General features: G+C 37.3%; 1 protein-coding gene across 3 annotated transcripts; it reads right to left on the bottom strand.

Annotated features, from left to right (window-relative positions):
• Nucleotides 1-65: 65 nt before the first annotated feature.
• dennd1c (DENN domain containing 1C) lies at nt 66-19,422 on the bottom strand. Of its 3 annotated transcripts, none has more exons than XM_047364794.1 (23): nt 18,757-19,422; nt 18,259-18,323; nt 15,205-15,248; nt 14,634-14,683; nt 14,406-14,525; nt 13,056-13,125; nt 12,889-12,969; nt 12,730-12,795; nt 11,873-11,926; nt 10,280-10,390; nt 9,909-10,009; nt 9,788-9,833; nt 9,586-9,687; nt 9,340-9,465; nt 9,130-9,231; nt 7,781-7,871; nt 6,850-6,890; nt 6,723-6,773; nt 6,583-6,630; nt 6,394-6,501; nt 6,155-6,228; nt 1,495-1,708; nt 66-1,414 (listed from the first exon to the last, which is right to left on the bottom strand). In XM_047364794.1, the coding sequence occupies exons 1-23, from the start codon at nt 18,771-18,773 to the stop codon at nt 470-472; spliced, it is 2,727 nt and encodes a 908-aa protein (XP_047220750.1). In that variant the 5' UTR covers nt 18,774-19,422; the 3' UTR covers nt 66-469. The 3 variants fall into 3 exon arrangements, with proteins under 3 accessions (XP_047220750.1, XP_047220751.1, XP_047220752.1); XM_047364795.1 differs by having other exon boundaries at nt 12,730-12,786; XM_047364796.1 differs by lacking the exon at nt 12,730-12,795.
• Between the last annotated feature and the right edge of the window lie 70 nt (nt 19,423-19,492).

The following is a 19,492-nucleotide window of genomic DNA, read 5'->3' as shown; positions in this document are numbered from 1 at the left end:
ACCATTGAAACCAGCAACTTCAGACCGGGGAATGAAACAGTTAAAAGAAAGACATAAATAACCTGTTAGTTTTTTGTATGTTTAGTGGTGCTTTAGTTTGATCCTGAACCCTTTTAAAACCAAAATATTTTCAGAGTCTTTTTCATATAGCAAATTGACTTGTCTTGGCTGAGAAAAGAGTTACTGGGGGATTGTTAAAACAAGGAAAAACTAAAACATTTTAGCATCTGGTCTGAATGCCTCCTGGGCACCTCCTTTGGAGTTCCTTTAGGGGCACGTCCAACTGGTAGACAACCCCATGGCAGGACTATATATCTCTTCTGTCCTAGAAGAACCTTGGAATCCCACAGAGCTGAAGAGTGTTGTTGGGGAGAGGTTTGTTTGGGTTTCCCCCTAAACCTGTTACCTCCATCACCCGACCTCAGATAAACAGGATCATGGATGGATGAAAACTAAGATGTTGCATATATTAAGCTTCAAATCTTTTCTTCAGTTCGGACACTTTGACTGGAGGGTGGTCTTCCTCCTCGGGCGCCTCTGAGCTTTGGTTTGTGTCTGAGTCACACGGAGTCTGTAACTTTTCCCTTGATCGAAATGCAGCCTCGGCAGAGTTCTTGGAAATGGACCTCAGCTGAAAGCCTTGTTGGCTGTATGGCTGACCCTGGAACCGTGCTAAAGCAGAAAGCACTTTGGGAGGAGGTGAGGTCAGGCACACCCCCTGCTCTTTTATTGGAGTGTTTTCACTCTTTTTCTCCTGAGATAAAGGTGGTTTAGGGTCAGCAGTAACAGGCCCTGGTGTGACTGTAGCTTCACCTTGCTGCTCCTTCACCGAGTTAAAAATTGGGTCATCCCTGTTTATACACTTTAATGTTTCTTTAGAATCATTATTTTTCTCATTTTGGGTTTCTATAATTTCTTCCTCTGTCTCATTTTCTTGCGTGTCGCATCTTTTCTTACCCTCCTCTTGTACCAAAGCCTCCCCACTCTGGATTTCATCATCTTTCCTTGTATTTTTTATCCTTTCATCTTCTGTTCCTTCAGTCATTTCTTTTACACTGCTCTTCTCAAAACATGCCATATTTTCTGGATCTTCTATACTTCTCTCTTCTTCTACCTTCACTTCCATGCACTTATTTGTGTAGTTTATTTCCTGCTTCCCATTTACTTCTCCAATTTTTTCTTTCTCTATTTCTCTGTTCTCCTTCTCTCTCACTTCATGCTCTGCGACATCAGATGCCACCAGAAGACATTCTGCCCCCTCCTCTTCTAGCAAACTGGTGTCCAGGCAATGCCAGTCTGAGTCCTCCGTCCGATCTGAAAGCTCTTCTGTGGTCTCCAGATTCCAGCTGTGCAAGCTGCCACTGCCGCTGATGGACAGCAACAGGCTCTCCTGGCTGGGGTTGGCTGGAACATGCTGACAAACGAATGAGGGAGAATTAGATCTGATTTCCATGTTAATATTTGGGAGTGTTGATTATTTCCTTATTGCTTTACCTTTATGATATAGTCATGGCTATCTGGTCCAAACAAATCCAAGCTGCGAGTGCCATACAGCAGGCCTCGCTCATGGGAGCTACGCGAACTAAGTGTGTCAAAGATCTCCCCAAGAAGATCCATCTCTTCTGGGTCACACAATGGTGAATTATCACCTTCTTCTTCTTCCTTCAAGAGCCCAGGGTCAGGTTGTCCAGTAGGTTCCAACACCTCACTGAGAACAAAAGGTAACATCAATAAAACTAAATGGAAGTTACAAATAGTAATATTATAAGATAAAAAGCACATTGTGCAGAACAAGCCATGGCACTTCAGTTCAACATTACAGAAGTATTAAAAAGCCTAATGCAATTAGGGAGTACCTATAAAACCTGTACAGCTATTAAGATGTTTCAATAAATGTATATCTAACCAAGAAGAGAATCAATTAAGTCATTATCTACTGCATTGACAAATTATCCACTTGTTAGATTAATCTGGGTATTTTCTTTTCCATTCTTGATATTTCAGGAGATTGAAGGTTATTTTATGTGTGGTTTTATTATATAGAGCAACAGACTGTCATATATCGAAATCATAAATTGGAACCAAAACTTAAAAAATGAAAGAGATAAAACAAGTTTCCCTCTGCATATGTCAGAGATGTCAGTAGTTACCTTCCACTTGGATGTGTTGGCCATGCTATATTTGTGTCACATGATCAAGCTTTGGCCCATTTTGTTCTTGAGATCTGGGTTGCCATGACCAATACATGTGCACTACATACAGGGGTTGGACAATGAAACTGAAACACCTGGTTTTAGACCACAATAATTTATTAGTATGGTGTAGGACCTCCTTTTGCGGCCAATACAGCATCAATTCGTCTTGGGAATGACCTATACAAGTCCTGCACAGTGGTCAGAGGGATTTTAAGCCATTCTTCTTGCAGGATAGTGGCCAGGTCACTATGTGATACTGGTGGAGGAAAACGTTTCCAGACTCGCTCCTCCAAAACACCCCAAAGTGGCTCAATAATATTTAGATCTGGTGACTGTGCAGGCCATGGGAGATGTTCAACTTCACTTTCATGTTCATCAAACCAATCTTTCACCAGTCTTGCTGTGTGTATTGGTACATTGTCATCCTGATACACGGCACCACCTTCAGGATACAATGTTTGAACCATTGGATGCACATGGTCCTCAAGAATGGTTCGGTAGTCCTTGGCAGTGAGGCGCCCATCTAGCACAAGTATTGGGCCAAGGGAATGCCATGATATGGCAGCCTAAACCATCACTGATCCACCCCCATGCTTCACTCTGGACATGCAACAGTCTGGGTGGTACGCTTCTTTGGGGCTTCTCCACACCGTAACTCTCCTGGATGTGGGGAAAACAGTAAAGGTGGACTCATCAGAGAACAATACATGTTTCACATTGTCCACAGCCCAAGATTTGCGCTCCTTGCACCATTGAAACCAACGTTTGGCATTGGCATGAGTGACCAAAGGTTTGGCTATAGCAGCCTGGCCGTGTATGTTGACCCTGTGGAGCTCCTGACGGAGAGTTCTGGTGGAAACAGGAGAGTTGAGGTGCACATTTAATTCTGCCGTGATTTGGGCAGCTGTGGTTTTATGTTTTTTGGATACAATCCGGGTTAGCACCCGAACATCCCTTTCAGACAGCTTCCTCTTGCGTCCACAGTTAATCCTGTTGGATGTGGTTCGTCCTTGGTGGTATGCTGACATTACCCTGGATACCGTGGCTCTTGATACATCACAAAGACTTGCTGTCTTGGTCACAGATGCGCCAGCAAGACGTGCACCAACAATTTGTCCTCTTTTGAACTCTGGTATGTCACCCATAATGTTTTGTGCATTTCAGTATTTTGAGCAAAACTGTGCTCTTACCCTGCTAATTGAACCTTCACACTCTGCTCTTACTGGTGCAATGTGCAATTAATGAAGACTGGCTACCAGGCTGGTCCAATTTAGCCATGAAACCTCCCACACTAAAATGACAGGTGTTTCAGTTTCATTGTCCAACCCCTGTAAGTGAATACTGTTATTTTAAAGAAAAAGACCTCTTAAAAATTAAACATGTGTGTAAACCCAGATTGTAAACTCTTTACCTGCAAAAACATTGTAATTTTGATTGAAACATGGCTACTTATATACTCATTTTGCAATAGAAAAAAAAAAAAAACTGATGTCTCACTTTGACTAAATAATTTAGACCCTAATTATAGTGTTATAGTTTTGCCCTTAGCTGGAGAACTTTAAAACTGGGTACACACTACACAATGTTTACTGTGTTAAATTTAGAAAAGAGTTTACACTGACTGGTTTCAGCTGATTTTTCTTTCACGACTGAAAGTCTAGGGTCACACTAAACAACTGCGGCTGATAAAGGATCACAGATTACATGGTGTGTCAAAGCAACCAAAGTGAACTCAATGCATCAAAATTTCACACATACTCTCACAAGGGCAGCACTTTAAAGGGAAACAAACACACAAATTGGTGCACAGATTTAGGACCTATTTAGGTATTTACAAGGCAAATTTGTTCATTTCAGCATAATGGTGCATTATTCTGACCACTAGATAGCAACGAAGTGCTTCCAATATGATCCTTGTTATATGTGGAATATTCATCAACAAGCATTTGTGGTTTACATGACACTCAGGCTGTGTGGTGGTTTGGGGGAAAGTGTTATCAATAGTCTATAACAAACATGGTAAAAATCGATTCGCTAATGTTTTCATTGGATGTTAGCAACAAATATTTGCAGTTGGAGCGGTAATAAGCTCACAATACCCAATTGCGTCCAGCTTTAACATGTTTGAATGACTGCAAGTGAGGTCTGGTTGGGTCTGCCTCCCAAACACTCTAACAGATGTTTGTGGCAAGTAGTCATGCGGACTATTCTCAACTAGTGCAAACTTTGCCTAACTTGAAATCGTGGGTAAAATCTGCCAAACGAAAATTTTACAAGATTGTTTGCAAGGAATCTTTTGACACCTCTGGTCATCCATTTGACATATATTTTTATAATCAGTGTTGTGTAAAACAGAGAAATGCTTTATTGTTACTAAACCCTAGTTTTCTCTAACGGACCTTTTGTCTGCATATCCTGTTTTTATCCAGACTCTAAATTTCCAGCGGTGGGTAGATTATATTTTGCTAAGTAACGTTTTGAAAAAATAAAGTACTTCTAGAAGTAGTTTTATTGCATCATACTTTTTACTTTTATTTGAGTAGCCAAATATTATTACAAAGTAAGTATAGCTACTCTTGAGTAAAATGTCTGGCTACTCTGACCAAGGTGAGTACCTTCACTAAATAAAGAACAAGCCTTGTTTTTACCAAAAATGCACCTAAAGGTTATGTTTAGGTGAAACTCCTCGTTTGTGACAAGCTTTACCGTTTTAATATTATTTTCTACCTACTGAGCCTGCTGTGTCATTTATAAATCATGTGAATATACAGTAAACAGCAGATAATGTCATAGGAAGTTCTTTACCCTATTCTAACAAATATACAATACCCACTGTAAGTATTAGCTTCATAGGTTTTATGTTGAAAAAAAGTGTTTCTTCTGCCTGAATTTATTTTGTAATTATGTTATTTATTACTATTATTTTTTTATTTGAGTCTTTAAAACATCAGAATTTGTGCATAACTGACTACATCCTTTTTAAATATTAAATCAGCTGTTATGATCAACTCAATACTTGAGTAGCCTTTTTATCAAATCCTATTTTACTCTTATTTGAGTAATTCTTTGGATGGCTGCTTTTTTCTTTTACTTGAGTAAAAATGTGTTGAAGAAGTGCTACCTGTACTTGAGTACAATCATTTAGTGCTGCGTCTATCTCTGTCAATTTCTCACATTCCAAGCTTGTGTCAAAACAAAGCTTTAAGACAGAGATGAAAAACGAAGAAAGACAGAGCTGCACATATTTATGTGTAATTCTGACATTATTGGTAAATAATTCTAATTCTTGTCACATCGGTTGTTTTAAGCCTCTCTTCTCATTCTCATCTGTGCTTTTATCAGTCTCTGTGGGTTTATCATCTTGGCCATTTTAATCTGTTTCATCTGTGGGGATCTACTGCAGTGAGCATACATCTAACAGGTTCAAAATTACATTGGAATGCAAAATCTGAATTTATAACATAAATAATAAAAGCCTAAAAATACTGAATTACAATTTACAAATACGACTAACAACTAAATTATTATATATTTTTTATTTGCCCTTAACAGCCTAGAAAAGCTTTTTCAGACACCTTGGCACTCCTCTGCCATAAAGACCAGACTGATGTAGTGTTTTGAGATGGTAGACCTTTAAAGGGGTTATCAATACAAAATAAATGTTAATTTAAAACAATTCTGGTTTTGTTATTACAGCTAAGTTGTTTTTATTAAGACCTTTGTGGTCATCTACAATACAGTGTGCATCTTTTCAAATAATGCAGAATCAGTCCAGTGAATCAATCCTGGAAGTTTCCCTTGTCACTATGGTGTTTTTAGTGTTTAGGCTAAATTTTATAATTTTTAAGAAAATATCACTCTAAATCTAAGTGCTACTGGAAAAAGCTAAAGAAAAAGAATGTGAAAAAAGATGAATTAAAGAAAACATGTTTTAAAGAGTATATAAGTCAACTTCCAACCTGTCCCAGAGATCTTCAGGGTCTTTTGTGATTTCGTTGTCTTTGTGTTTCTGAACAGGTCGACGAGGTCGTGACTAATAAAATAGAAGGATAAGACAGTAAAAACAAGTTAATGAAAACAGTTGAAAGACAGCACAAAAAAGCTGTATAAATAAGGCACCGTCTACAATATGAATTTAGCAGCATTTAAATTGAATCAGATATAGATTTGGTCCATGGGAAAAAAACTACAGTCTCACTCTTCCAAAGTGCTGTGTGATTGGCAGGCGGCTCTGTAAGCTGTCAGACTGGGCACGGCGGTGTGACATTGACCCTCCCCTGTGAAGGTTGTGATCTTCGGGGTGGACCTACATAACACCCAGCAAAGTGTAAAAAGGCAGCCGCATTTAGATGAATCAAAACATTTACCTACATGAACATGAGCCTACCTTGTGACTCAGCAGGTTTTTCAAACCGGACTTGCTAAGAACTTTGGTCTGTTTGAGACAACGACAAACAGTTAGGTGGCACCTGCAATACAAAGTGGTTCTCTCTAAACCTTAGTCAAACAATGTCTGGCTGTACTCACCTTCATATTTGCTTTAGTCTTCATGTTTAGGATTAGAGCTCCGCCCCCTTTCTGTTAGAAGTACAAATGCATTAATGTTGGACTTTTCAGCCCAATTAGGAGACCAAAAATAAACTAATGAACTTACCTTTAAATTCCCAACCAGCTGCTGATATGATTTGCCTCTTCCTATAAATTAGATTAAAAAGAAAGAAACCCAAATGTAGTTGTAATTTAGCAATATGAAAATGTATACACAAAGACGAGGGATGTGCCCATTTGATATCTAGTATGAGGTTGATATCCCAAGTATGGCATTTTTAAATGATCAGTATTGGAGTCCCTGATTAATCTTACTGTAGCTCCTAATCCTTGTTGTTGTTGTTTTGTTATGACTGCAAAGCCAGTTAAAAAAAACATATTTCCATAGGTGTTACCACACATGTTTTTTAAGCTTTATGTCCACAATGACAAAGAGATTGTATTGGCTGCTGTAGTTTCCTGTCTGTCTGCATCGTTTGATTTGCTCTGCTCACTGTGCTCAGATGTCCTCAGAAAGTAGAGCTGTTTAGTACACAGCTGAAATGCAAATGATTGGATATTTTGATGTTTACAGCAAAGGGCTAAAAATTATGAAGCAGAACAATTTCTGCTCACCTTTTCTAGAGCCACTTTAAAATATATTGCAAATCAATTTATGAACAAGTCATATCAAAACAGAGCTAGGATTAACATTGCAATTCAGCTTGTCTTCAAAACATCATTAGCAGGAGCATAGCTTGAGTTTTCTAAAACTGCTGAGTATGTCAGATGGTTAAAAACACAAGACTGTCTTAAAGGAACCCAGGTGGGACAAAATATCTCTCAAGAAAAATGGATATTCCAGCATCTGGAGTATCATTGGTGAGGGATTCAAAAATCATAAAAAGTAGTGTGTTATTTTAATGCATAAGCTTGCAATGATTTTATCAAATTATCTGACTGGGCCCACGATCTGCAAATGACTATTCCTAAATGACTTAGTATTGGCTGTAAGAAAAAAGTATGTATTGTGACATCTTTAAAACACAGGCACACACCTGCTGCTGTTTCACACTTTGTTATCTCTTCTTCAAAAAGGTCATCTGGTCCCTTCCCTTTGTTGAGAACATCCAGGCGATCATCAATGAACTGAAACAACAAAGAGAAACAGCTTTTAAACCAGGGAACAACTTCAATGATTTGTAATACCTTGTTATAATTAATAATTTTCATTTTTACTTTATTTAGCCTGCATGGATTATGATAACCTCTCTCATGATACATTTCCTGCAGTTTGGTCCAAAATTATTCATTTCCCTGGCACTGTTAGGTTTAGAGTAATTGTTTAATTTTACCAATATATTTCTTAGAACTGGAAGTAATATTAATGTTTTGGAGAAGTCCAGCCAGAGTCCCAACTTGAATTCAATAGAAAATCTTTAAAGGTAGCTAAAGATTAGGGTGATGGCAAAGAGGTCTTTCAGCCTTTAAGACTTAGAGCTCATTAAAAAGACAAATTATCAAAATATCAGTGGAAACATGCAAAAAGCTGTTCAGGGTTTATAAGAAGGGTTTAATGCCAAGAAAGATTTCTTTCACAAATTATTTAAAACGGCATAAATCATTTTCCGGCACACCATTTCCAATAAAATGCAAATAAAAACTCAAAAGCAGATAATTTTCAAAAATGTATCCTTTACATAGTTTAATTGCCTTTTGAGAGATCTCTGTCTTATTACCTATCAGAAACAAAGTACTTGCTTGAATGAAAATAATTTAAAATCTAAATGTGTCATGGTTATTAATACCTATGGGCTTAACTGTAAGTGTACACAATTTAATTCCTTTTTTAAAACATGTAAAGTCCAAAGACTTTTTCATCAAGTCCACTCAAGTGGATTAAGATTGACACTTTGAAATAAGCATGTGAAAAATGTATTAATAATACGTATATTGATTAAAAATAATATAAAGTTTTATTCGATAAACTAGTTTCCAACTTTTTAGCCTTCTCTCTCTACAGTTCTCAGGTGAAGTAATTGGCAAACATAGTGTTTTGATAAGAAAAAACGTTGCAGTCTAATAACAAAAATACAATTTCCAACAATAATACAGTCACACCAGCAAAGCGGCAATTTCCTTTCGCCATAACATAATTCTTAAGTATTTTATTCTTTAGTTTTTCTTTAGCCCTTAGTTATTAACTGGTGTTACTTTATCAGTCTGTAATTAATGATATTCCCAAGGCGCTCTACAACCTGTTGCATGAGTTTAACGTGTTTTGTGAAATTCCACTAGATGTCCAGTGGGTGGCAGTGTGTGGGGTGACACCATATTTCTATTTTTCACTCTCAGTCTCTGGCCAGGAAACAGTTACCATAAATGACCAGCAGAGTTCACTGTGTACCTGTTTGAAGAATTGCAAATGAATGGCGCTTTGCAGGAACTGCTTCATACTGGCAGACTTGTGATCCAAGAAACATTCCTCAGAGAAATGAATTTTACCTTCCTGTGAAGAAAGATGAATATAGTGTGAGCAGCAAGCACAAAAAATATACCGTAATTGGAAGGAGAACATTGATGTTAAGTCTGCAATAAGCCTAAGTGATTGACAAACCTTGTCACCCTGCAGGGCTTCCCTGTAGCCTCCAAACAGCAGAGCTTGAGCTTTCAGAAAAGCTCGTGATACACCACAGCCAGGAGACACCGCCTGGCGCTTTAAACAGACCTTCAGGCCGGACATCTGAAAATATAAAGGCATGAAACGTATGAGAAGCTGTTGCCTGGTGATATCGATAAAGCAGCAGAAACACTCTAATAGCATTTTCCTTAGAACTAACTCAAAACAACTACATCTGTTTACCACATTTGAAGGTATCCGCTTAAGGTCATCAAAGGGGGTTTCCAGAGTGTTTGTGTCTACATTCAGAATAACGACTTCCTCCAACCCACGACTCCTCACCCTCTAATGGACGGAAATATTTAGTTCAGAAGTCACTCAATAAGAATAGACTTGATCAATTCATAATGCTGGTGGGATATGCATGATTTAGTTAGTGACATACCTCTGAAAGACTGGAGTGGACTCCAATCAGATAAGGCATGGGGGCACTGTAACCAAAGGAAAATGATACTATTCTATTGTCAGGTTGGATGGATAGATGGATGAAAGGATAGATTTCTCACCAGCAGTAGTCGAGTAGATGTGGAGGCAGGACAGGTATGAAAATGTGCTGCCAGTACATGGGGTACAACACAGCACTAAGCGCATGTACACAAGATGTTAACTGCACACACAAAATGGAGAATGACTTTGAAATACAGCAACACATTCAAGTATGTTTATCTCATCCAAATGTGACCAACAAGAAGAGAACAATTCAGTTACTTGTCAAAAAATAAAGCAATAGTAGTCTACTCATGGTTTTTTTGCAGGTTTAGAAATGGCCTTATCACACTTCAAAAGTAATTCTTATTTAAGGTAAATGTTCTAAATATGAATAGGCTGCTGTAGGTTTTGTGAATGCAAAAAAGGGAGAACTGAAAATGTGTCTTACAGTGCTTAGTTTGCTTGCAAAGATGAGGACCCGTCTCTCAAACAGCATGCTGGCATAGAGCTGAAGAAGATTCCCGACATCTACTGCTACTATCAGCTCAGTCAGGTTTCTCTAGTAAAAGCCAAAGAAATAGGATAGGATATGTGAGTACTTTGTTAAATGATTTATATCCCTAGAAATCTTTTACATTTTGTCACAATACAATCATAAACTTTGATGTTTTTCATTGGGATTTTATGCAACAGCGGAGCACAAAGTAGTGCATAATTCTAGGGAACATGAACATTTCAAAAAGATTTTATGAATGAAAATTGGAAAAGTGTGGCATAATTTTTTTTTAGCCTTCCTAAGTAAAAACTTGCAGAACCACCAACTTTTTGGAGTAAATGTTTCAACCGGTCTTGCACAAATAGCATCCAAAATGTTTTGCAAAACAGCTCCAGGTCAGTGAGAGTAGATGGAGAACATCTATAAACATAACATTTCTAGTTTTGCTGCAGATTCTCAATGGGATTTAAGTCAGGACTTAGACCGGGCCATTCTAACACACGAATACGTTGTGAACCACGACATTATTGCTGTGGCTCTATCTTAAAGGTCGGTGTCCTCCTGCAGGAAGGTGAACCTCTGCTCTAGCTTCAAGTATTTTGCAGGCACTAATAGGCTTTCTTACAGGTGCAAATGCGCAGCAAACTGCTAAATGTGCTGAAAACACATAAATGATGCAAACTCCAAAGCACGCAAAAAAGATTCAACAGAAAAATGTTGCAAAAGAAAAAATACTGAAATCACGGTAAATAGAGAAGCAAAAACCTACAACCAACAAAACAAATGCAAAAGAAAAATGCTGCCAATGGAAAAAACAACAGCAAGTTAAGAAAATCTACAAACTCCCTTCACAAAACTAAAGTGCACCGGACCACTAAGGGAAGTCAACCACTAATATCACCAACGTAGACATGCTGCTGTTCTATTATACTCTAAAATATTATGACCACTTTTTAAAAAATGACATAAGGGAAAACGCACCCTTTCTTTCTGGTCTGGAGTCTGGTCCGATACGACTTGTTGGTTTGTTGCACTTGTTTTGTTGGTTGTAAGTTTTTTCTTTTCTTTATTTTCATTTTTCTTTTGCGATGTTTTTCTGTTGCATTTGTTTTTTGTGTTTGTGTGTTTTGGAGTTTGCATCATTTATGTATTTGCAGCATGTTTAACCATTTGATGCACATTTGCACCTGTCAGCCACCGGACCTTCTACTATGATAACCCTGTATTTAGCTCAATCTATTTTAACCATCAATTCTTACCAGCCTGCCACAGCATACTGCCATCATCATGTGGCTATAGACAAAAAAGTAATTTTGTTTTTTCTACCAACAAGAGAACCATCTTCCACATGTTTGCTGAGTACGCTACATAGCTTGCTCCAACCCTGACAACCAGTTTTACTTGGTCTTTATGATGCTGTTTGCTCCCTAATGTTATCCGACAAACATCTTAGGTCCTCAGATAATAGGTGTGTTGATGCCAACATAAAATTACTCACTGGTGGACTTTATCAAATAACTAAATATTTTAACGAATCATACTCACATTTTCAGGAATAGAAGGAAGACTTCTTGGGTCTGGAGCAATAAAATATGGAATCTGCCCAAAATAACAGAATAAAGCCACAGTGAGAATAATGCAAAACAGAGAAGAAGTATTTGATTCAGCAGCATGATGTAGTCTAAAATATTTGTGGTAATATGAATAAAAGGCTGCAAGGTAACATTTACTATTTTCATTCCAAAATTCTCTGCCCAACAATTTTGTTTTAACATGCAAACTGTGCTGTTACCGAACTATTTTTTGTTTCACAGCTTCAAGTCAAATATCCTTTTTTAAACTATTTACACTGCAATTTTCTCCAAAAGCCATTTAGTGCACAAGATTTGCTTAATCTTCTCATCCTGGGATGATATTGCCAAAACTGCAATAAAAAATTCTTCTATTTCCTAACATAGATACGCTGGTAAACAAGACAGTTGGGTTTTCAATTAGAGGTTAATTAGTAGGGAAGTGAATTTAGAAATACATACAAACTTGTTCATGGTGCTTTGTCATTTTGGAATCAAACTCAAATGTAAAAATGTACATGATACAACAAGCTGTAGTTTACAACCACATTCTCAGACAAATCATTTTCATTGCAAAGCATTAGTCATGGTTTTTGATCAGACTAATATAACAGATCCAAAGACCAGGATAAAAGCTGGCGAGGGTTAACTGAGTTAGGTTCAGCATTGACATGTAATCTTTTAGACGGGTGAGTCAACACAGTTTAGTTCACACGTAAAAGCTTAAGTCATCAAGCACAGGCAGGCAGCGTTTTCCCAGCAGGAGGGAGTTAGTCTGTACAGGCCCAACTGGATCTGCATCTGGGGCACATGAACTCCTGTGGGACTCACCCCCTCTTGTCCCCCTTTGTGTCCAACAGGACGGGACACTTCTGTGTACATCAAAATCTGCTCTCCCTCAGGAAAAAACACAACATGCAAACCACTGACAGAACACATTCAAACTCAAATGTGAGTCCCTGTTTCTCATTGGCTAATTAAGAGATTTACCATCTGTAGGGTGACGGATCCAAGAGCCAGCGGAATGGACTGTTGGTAGAGTGCTGCCAGGAGTGCTTTTATCTCATTGATCTGTTGAAGAGGTGTTATATTCATGTTATGCTCATCAAGGTGTTTGTAAATTTGAGAGTAGAAATGACAAACTAGAGATTACTCACCTGTCCTTTGGAGAGGTAATCAGCCAAATTGTTGAGAAGTTTGTAAAACACTTCAAACCATGGAAGATAACTGTAAGAAATTGATAAAGGATGTAATTATTGTGAAAAGATATTGAAAACTCAATGAGGTTCTCATCTCTTCTAGGTCCCTTGACTTTTTAAAATTAAATTTAGCATTACTTTGGCTGGGTTTATGCTAATTTCATAATAATCTAGCCAGGTTGGGTTAGGGAAAAGGTATTTAATATTCAGTTCAATTAAAATCAGTCAGTCATTTTCTATCGCTTATTCCATAGTGGGTCGCAGGGAATCTGGTGCCTATCTCCAGCAGTCTACTCCCTGGACAGGTCGCCAGTCCATCGCAGGGCAACACACAAACAAACAACCATGCACAGACTCATTCATCTAAAGGCAATTTAGAGACCAATTAACCTAACAGGCATGTCTTTGGACTGTGGGAGGAAGCCGGAGTACCTGGTGAGAACCCACGCATGCACGGGGAGAACATGCAAACTCCATGCAGAAAGACCCCAGGCCAGGAATTGAACCTAGGACCTTCTTGCTGGAAGGCAACAGTGCTACCAACTGCACCAACATGCAGCCCTCGGTGAGTCAGACTGAGTCAGTTCAGTTAATTTATATCGTGTCAATCGAATCATACAGCTTCTAAAATAAAGAACCTGTTACCCATTTTGAGCTCATATTCAAATAAAATCTTTAAAGAAAAATGAAACTGAAATCCAAGGAACACCTTTCAATTTTATGCTTTATTATTTTCCACAAAGTGAAGATATTTTTTTGAGTACTCTAAATCAATTTCTATAATATGAAATTGAAAAATTACATTTTGGCAACAGTTTTACAACCTAACACAAAATAATATAAATTGATCAGATTCAGTATTGCTTCCAATTGTTAACACTGGCATTTGAAGAGTTAAAACATCATAAAATGCATGAACATTTGATACGCATTTTTGCAAAGTCCAAAGGGACATTCATTTAATATGCACCAAAATTTAAAAAAGAAATTCAAGATTATGATAATTCTTCCCTATAACATTTTTATTTGCATGTACAGAATGGGAAGTACCACATTTTTGTGTTTTTCTATAGAAAAAAGAGAAACCATTATTTGTAAAACTGGTATCTTAAGAAGTTAAAATTCAGAGAAGTAATTTATATTTATAATGCATAGTGAGGTATTAAAAGTTAATAATAGGATTCAAGACAAAAATTCAAATATCTTTCTATGGGTATCTTTCCAAGAACGTTGTTTGTGTCCAACAGACACAGGTGGAGCACAAAATGAAGGGACCCCAGCAGGTTAAATATGCAGACATAAGGATACCTGAGAATGCAAAGGCACGTCTGTGTGCTGTTGGTGAGACGACAGAAACCAAAGCGCTGGCATCCCTCAAGGTCAGTCAAAACAAAAGTAAAGTGCTGCACGGTGACACTATCCTTTGGTCTGAGCAGACAGGCGTAATGAGAAGTGGACATTTAGATTAAATGAAACAGGCAGGATATGTAACCAGGTGTGCAGCTAAAACCCAGATACTTCCCAGTTCATACTCACCTTTGTATGTCATATGGAAAGCAGAACCTGGGCAAAGTTTGGCTAGATTCCTAAAAAATGGACCACGAATGAGCCAAATAAAAAGGGAGAGACACAAACAAGACCACTATGTTAAAGTGCGCTCACTCCATCTTTGGAAACTATTTCAGGTTCATGATGTTACATCCTGAGCAAAGTAAATACTGACTTTCATCTAAACAATCAGAAGATGTTATAAAAAAGTAAAAGGTAAACAACACGTCTACATGTCAAAATATTATTTAAACATTGTTGATCAAATGGACTTAACATGCCTGACATTCACTATCTTTTCTAGACTAAATTTGGACATGACCTGTGAGCTTAATGAAACTTATATATTCCCTGAGCTAAAATAAAAACAACTGGCCATCATGAAACACCCATACAAAAATGTCCATGAACATGTAGTGTTTAGAGGATAATTCTTCCTCATTGGTAATCAGTTGGTCATTGCATTAACTATTTGAATGGTCAGGCACGATAAAATGAAGCTACTATGATTATTTAAAAATAGTCCCAACAACATATTCCCTGGAGCAGCAGTGGCTACCTCATCCTTGAAGTCTTCTGGAAACTGAAACTTCACTCCAGGATCTGCAACGTTAAAACAATATAATGAAATAAGAAGTAATGAAAAGTCAATGAACAAACTGACTACATCACATAGGTGCATCTTGAAAGGTTAGAATTTCAGCAAAAAGCAAATTAAGAAATTAACTGACATAGAGAGATAAGTGTAGTTTTATCATTTGTTCTTTTCTGTTTAGTTTTTATAATTATTGAAAATCAGAATATACCATGAATTTAAAAAAAAAGTATTTTTTTTAGCAGAAATGTTGATCTACTAAAAAAGTATGTTGACGTACTGTAGAGTATATGCACTCAAAATTCAGTAATGGCTCCTTATGCATGAATTACTGCATCTATACAGAGTGGCATGGAGGCAATCAGCCTGCGGCTCTGCTGAGGTATTCAGGAAGCCTGGTTTGGTTTAATTGTGGGCTTCAACTCATTTGCATTGTTGGAGCTCGCATCTCTCACCCTCTTGTTTTTGGTTGCACAAAATGCAAGGTCTGAAGCAAACCTCAACTAAAGAGGGACTGCATGAGACTAAAGACACAATGCAAGAAAAAAATAGTTTTGTCATGGCTTCATACCTGAATTTTAACAAACTACTTAAGTCTATTAATGAAGGAAGCAACTACCACCCTGAAACACTGCCAGAATAAATGGTTCCCATTTCTTGGTCTTAAATGCTTTTCAGAATGGCTGGTCAGATATGAACCAAGTAGAGCCCTCAGGTTATCCAAGGCCTGTTTACTCGCTGTTTGCATGACCAGAACCAAACAAGGTGAGGTAGCATTAGTCTCCTTGCTGCTCTGCTCAATGAAACTCCATGAAAACCTGAGATGTGCACAGACCGTTGACTCCTTTGAATTAGGACTTTTTATTACTGTGTATAGCAGCTTACCATAAAGGTCAGAGATTTCTTCATTATTTCTGTCATATCTCAGCTTTTGTAATTTGCTAAAGTTTTGTCATTTTAAGCTTTCTTTTTTTATATGATTATGTTTCATGTCATTTTATGTTTTACTGCTGTATCTTAATTCTTTCTGTAAAGCACTTTTAAAAACCATTTTTATGTATAGTCATATACAAAAAACTTAGCATAACTTCTTAACAATATCCTGATTCGCTTTGGAGTTTAAGTCAGTTAGGTTTGCTAGCCAATCAAGCGCAGTGATCCCAAGGTCACTGAAGGAGGTATTGGCACTATTCATAGGGCAATCAGGTGCCGAGGCCTGCTGGAAAATGAAATTAGCATCACTTCTAAGCTTGTCAGCAAAGGGAAGCATGAAGCGTTCCAATATTTCCTGGCTGTGATGACCTTAGACCTGGTAAAGCAGGGTTCACAATGAACCTGAAGCAGCTTCAATTCTGTGTCTCTCCTCTCTTCCTTCAGATCCTGGGGCATTGATTTCTAACTGAAATGAAACATTTACTTCTAAAATATAAAAGGAAGATTTTGGACCACTGAGCAACATTTATTCCTTTTTCTCTTCAGTCCACGTCAGATGCTTCTGAGGAGTGGCTTAGCTCAAGGAATTCAACATTTGTTGACCTAATCCTGAATATGTGTTGGGTCTTAAAGCACTAAAGTTCAAACCTTTAGAAACTCCCCTAAACTCTGGAACGGGCTTTTCTTCACAATCCTCTTATTGTTGTTTTTAACCTGTCACTTGTGAACCTTTTTTCTGCCACATTTTCCTTCCATGTATCATTAAATCAATATGCTTGAATACAGCACTATATGAACAGTGGGCATCTTTAGAAATAACCTTTCATGACCTACCCTCCTAGTAGAGGGTGTCAAAAACTGGACAACTGTCAAGTCGGCTTATAGTATAGACCATACCATGGCCTTTTTAACTGGACTAAAGTAAAATTATAATTTTAGACTTTAGCTGTAAGTTAAAATGATCTGGTTTTAAATGAATGAACACTTGAAATATGTGATTCTGTGTGTAATTAACTTATAAAAAAGTTTCACTTTTTGAACTGAATTACTAAAATAAACTTTCAATTATACAAATAATTTGTTGCGATACACCTCTATTGTGTAAAAACAAGAGCAATAGTAATTTCTCAAGACAACAACAAATTCAATAAAAACAGTTTAAAAGGATTAAAAAATCTTGAATTTGAAATCTCATCGGGTCAGTATTGGATCTTTCAGATCCTACAGAGAGTTAACAGGATGCTGTCTTTGGGCTTACTTGTGACTAAAAAAGCATTGTGGTTTCTTCTGATCACATGACAGGAAGAAAGTGTGACAGTCAGTACGACACAAACAGCTTTGCAGATACAAATTTATACATTTAATTTTTTCCTAATTCACAAACATTAATATTATTTTACGTTAGAGGCCACTTTCAAACCTTGGTGTAGCGAGTGTTTGAGTCACAAATTGTGTGCAGTTCAGTTTGTGCAATCCATTGAATCATGTTGGAATATGACAAGTTGAAGGTGTATAGAGTGACAGGAAAACACTGGTGGAGTAACTTCTTTGTAGCAGACAAAATGTCAGCATCGGTTTATAAAAAGAACAATTTAAAACAGCATGACTTCAATCAAAGCGCCAAACAGAAAATAAAATCAACCATTAGCTATGAAATTATGCACACTGAAAACTGATTACACAACATCAACATCAGTATGATTGAAAGAGGAATTCTGAGATTAAAATCCCAAGTTAAAGCCCCAAAGCATCAAAATAAACTAAATCGAAAGGTATAATTTACTTATATCTACTATTAGTAAAAAAATCTGACATTTATATGTTTTAAAATTTCTAAAGTCTACACAGATCTTATATATGATTTAAAGATGTTTTGTAATTAGAAGCAGACACCACAAAGCCACAGTCCCCTCTGTTTTCAATATGTTTTTACATTCAGCATTTTGTAAATCGCTCTGTAGAAGATAATAAACCTAAGCACAGGTTTCAGAGCAGTCAGACATGCAAAAAAAAAAAAAAACTGTTAATTGCAGTCATCCTGGTTGGGTACTGCTCCAAAAATAAAAAATAAAAATGTGTCCTCACCTTTGTCTCTGGCTACAGGACATGTTGCTTCAAAGAACCAGTTGAACGTTCGTTCAGGGTTTTGTCTGACAGGAAAGACATTAACATCATGTGGTTATTAAGATTATTCTCAGTGTCTGGTATTTAACATGTGTGTTCACACTAATGCAAAAATGAAAAAATGGCTGCTAAACATTTAACAAAAGCAAGGAGATGCTGAATGTATCTGATTTCGAGTAAGTATAAAATAAATTTGCTACTAAAGACAAAAAAAGAACTGGTTTACTGCTAGTAGTAGGTTTATTATATAGATAAATGTCAAACTAAATAAGTAAAAACTGCTTAACAAGAGCAAGTCCACTAATATGTGTATGGCAGTAGATACAGGGGCAGCAGAGTTGATGCAGGAAACTTCCTGTGCAGTTTTGTGAGAGGAAGTTAATAAAAACCACAAGAACTGAGTGAGAAGCAGAATGACAATGATGGACGTCGACAAAAATCATACATCAGTCAACTTACTTCAGTCTGGAGCCCATCCTGCCTGAATGTGACTGTTTCCATGTGTTTGTTCTGGAGGAGAAATAGGTCCTCAGTTGTTTGTTAGATGACTGCCATAACTCTGATGAAACACTGTTATAGATGAAGGCAGACAGCCGGCAGCAGCAGCAGTCTGCTCAGTCAGCGCTGGATTGACAGAACACTTCCTGCTTCATCTGAATATGTTCTTGTCAATGTGTACATGACGTGTATTATGAGACAGTCTCCTAATTTAGTTTGTCTTCTTGTGTATAAATATAAAGTATCCTACAATTTATTAGGCGAATCTACAAATAACAGAACAGCTGACTGAGTATGCAGGTTTCTGCAGTATTAACATAGTTTTAGAGTTTAAACATCAGTAGATTGGTCAGGGAGAATCTGGTATAACATGATTTGTGCCATCATGCATACTTAAGTTTGTTAATGCATAATATTGAGTACAGGAGGACTTTTTATGTTTCTTGTTATTGTTCAAATAAAGAGATCAGAAACACATCACAATGCATTTGTAGCTTTTCTTCTGGCTGGAGAGGCAAGAATCCACATCCTGATCAAAAATGCACTTTAACAGTCCCTTTGCTGCCCCCTTGTGTCACTTGAGCTAATCTGAAAATTACAGGTCTCCATTTTGATTAGTTTCCTTTAGTGACATCCAAAACGAAAACTGAAAGAGCCTTTAAAGCAAAGAGAAATTATTTCAATAATGCATCAAAAA

Source organism: Girardinichthys multiradiatus, chromosome 5 (assembly GCF_021462225.1).
Source record: "Girardinichthys multiradiatus isolate DD_20200921_A chromosome 5, DD_fGirMul_XY1, whole genome shotgun sequence".
Lineage (NCBI taxonomy): Eukaryota > Metazoa > Chordata > Actinopteri > Cyprinodontiformes > Goodeidae > Girardinichthys > Girardinichthys multiradiatus.
Note: the sequence above shows the minus strand (reverse complement) of the source record. Positions and strands in the feature narration are given on the sequence as shown.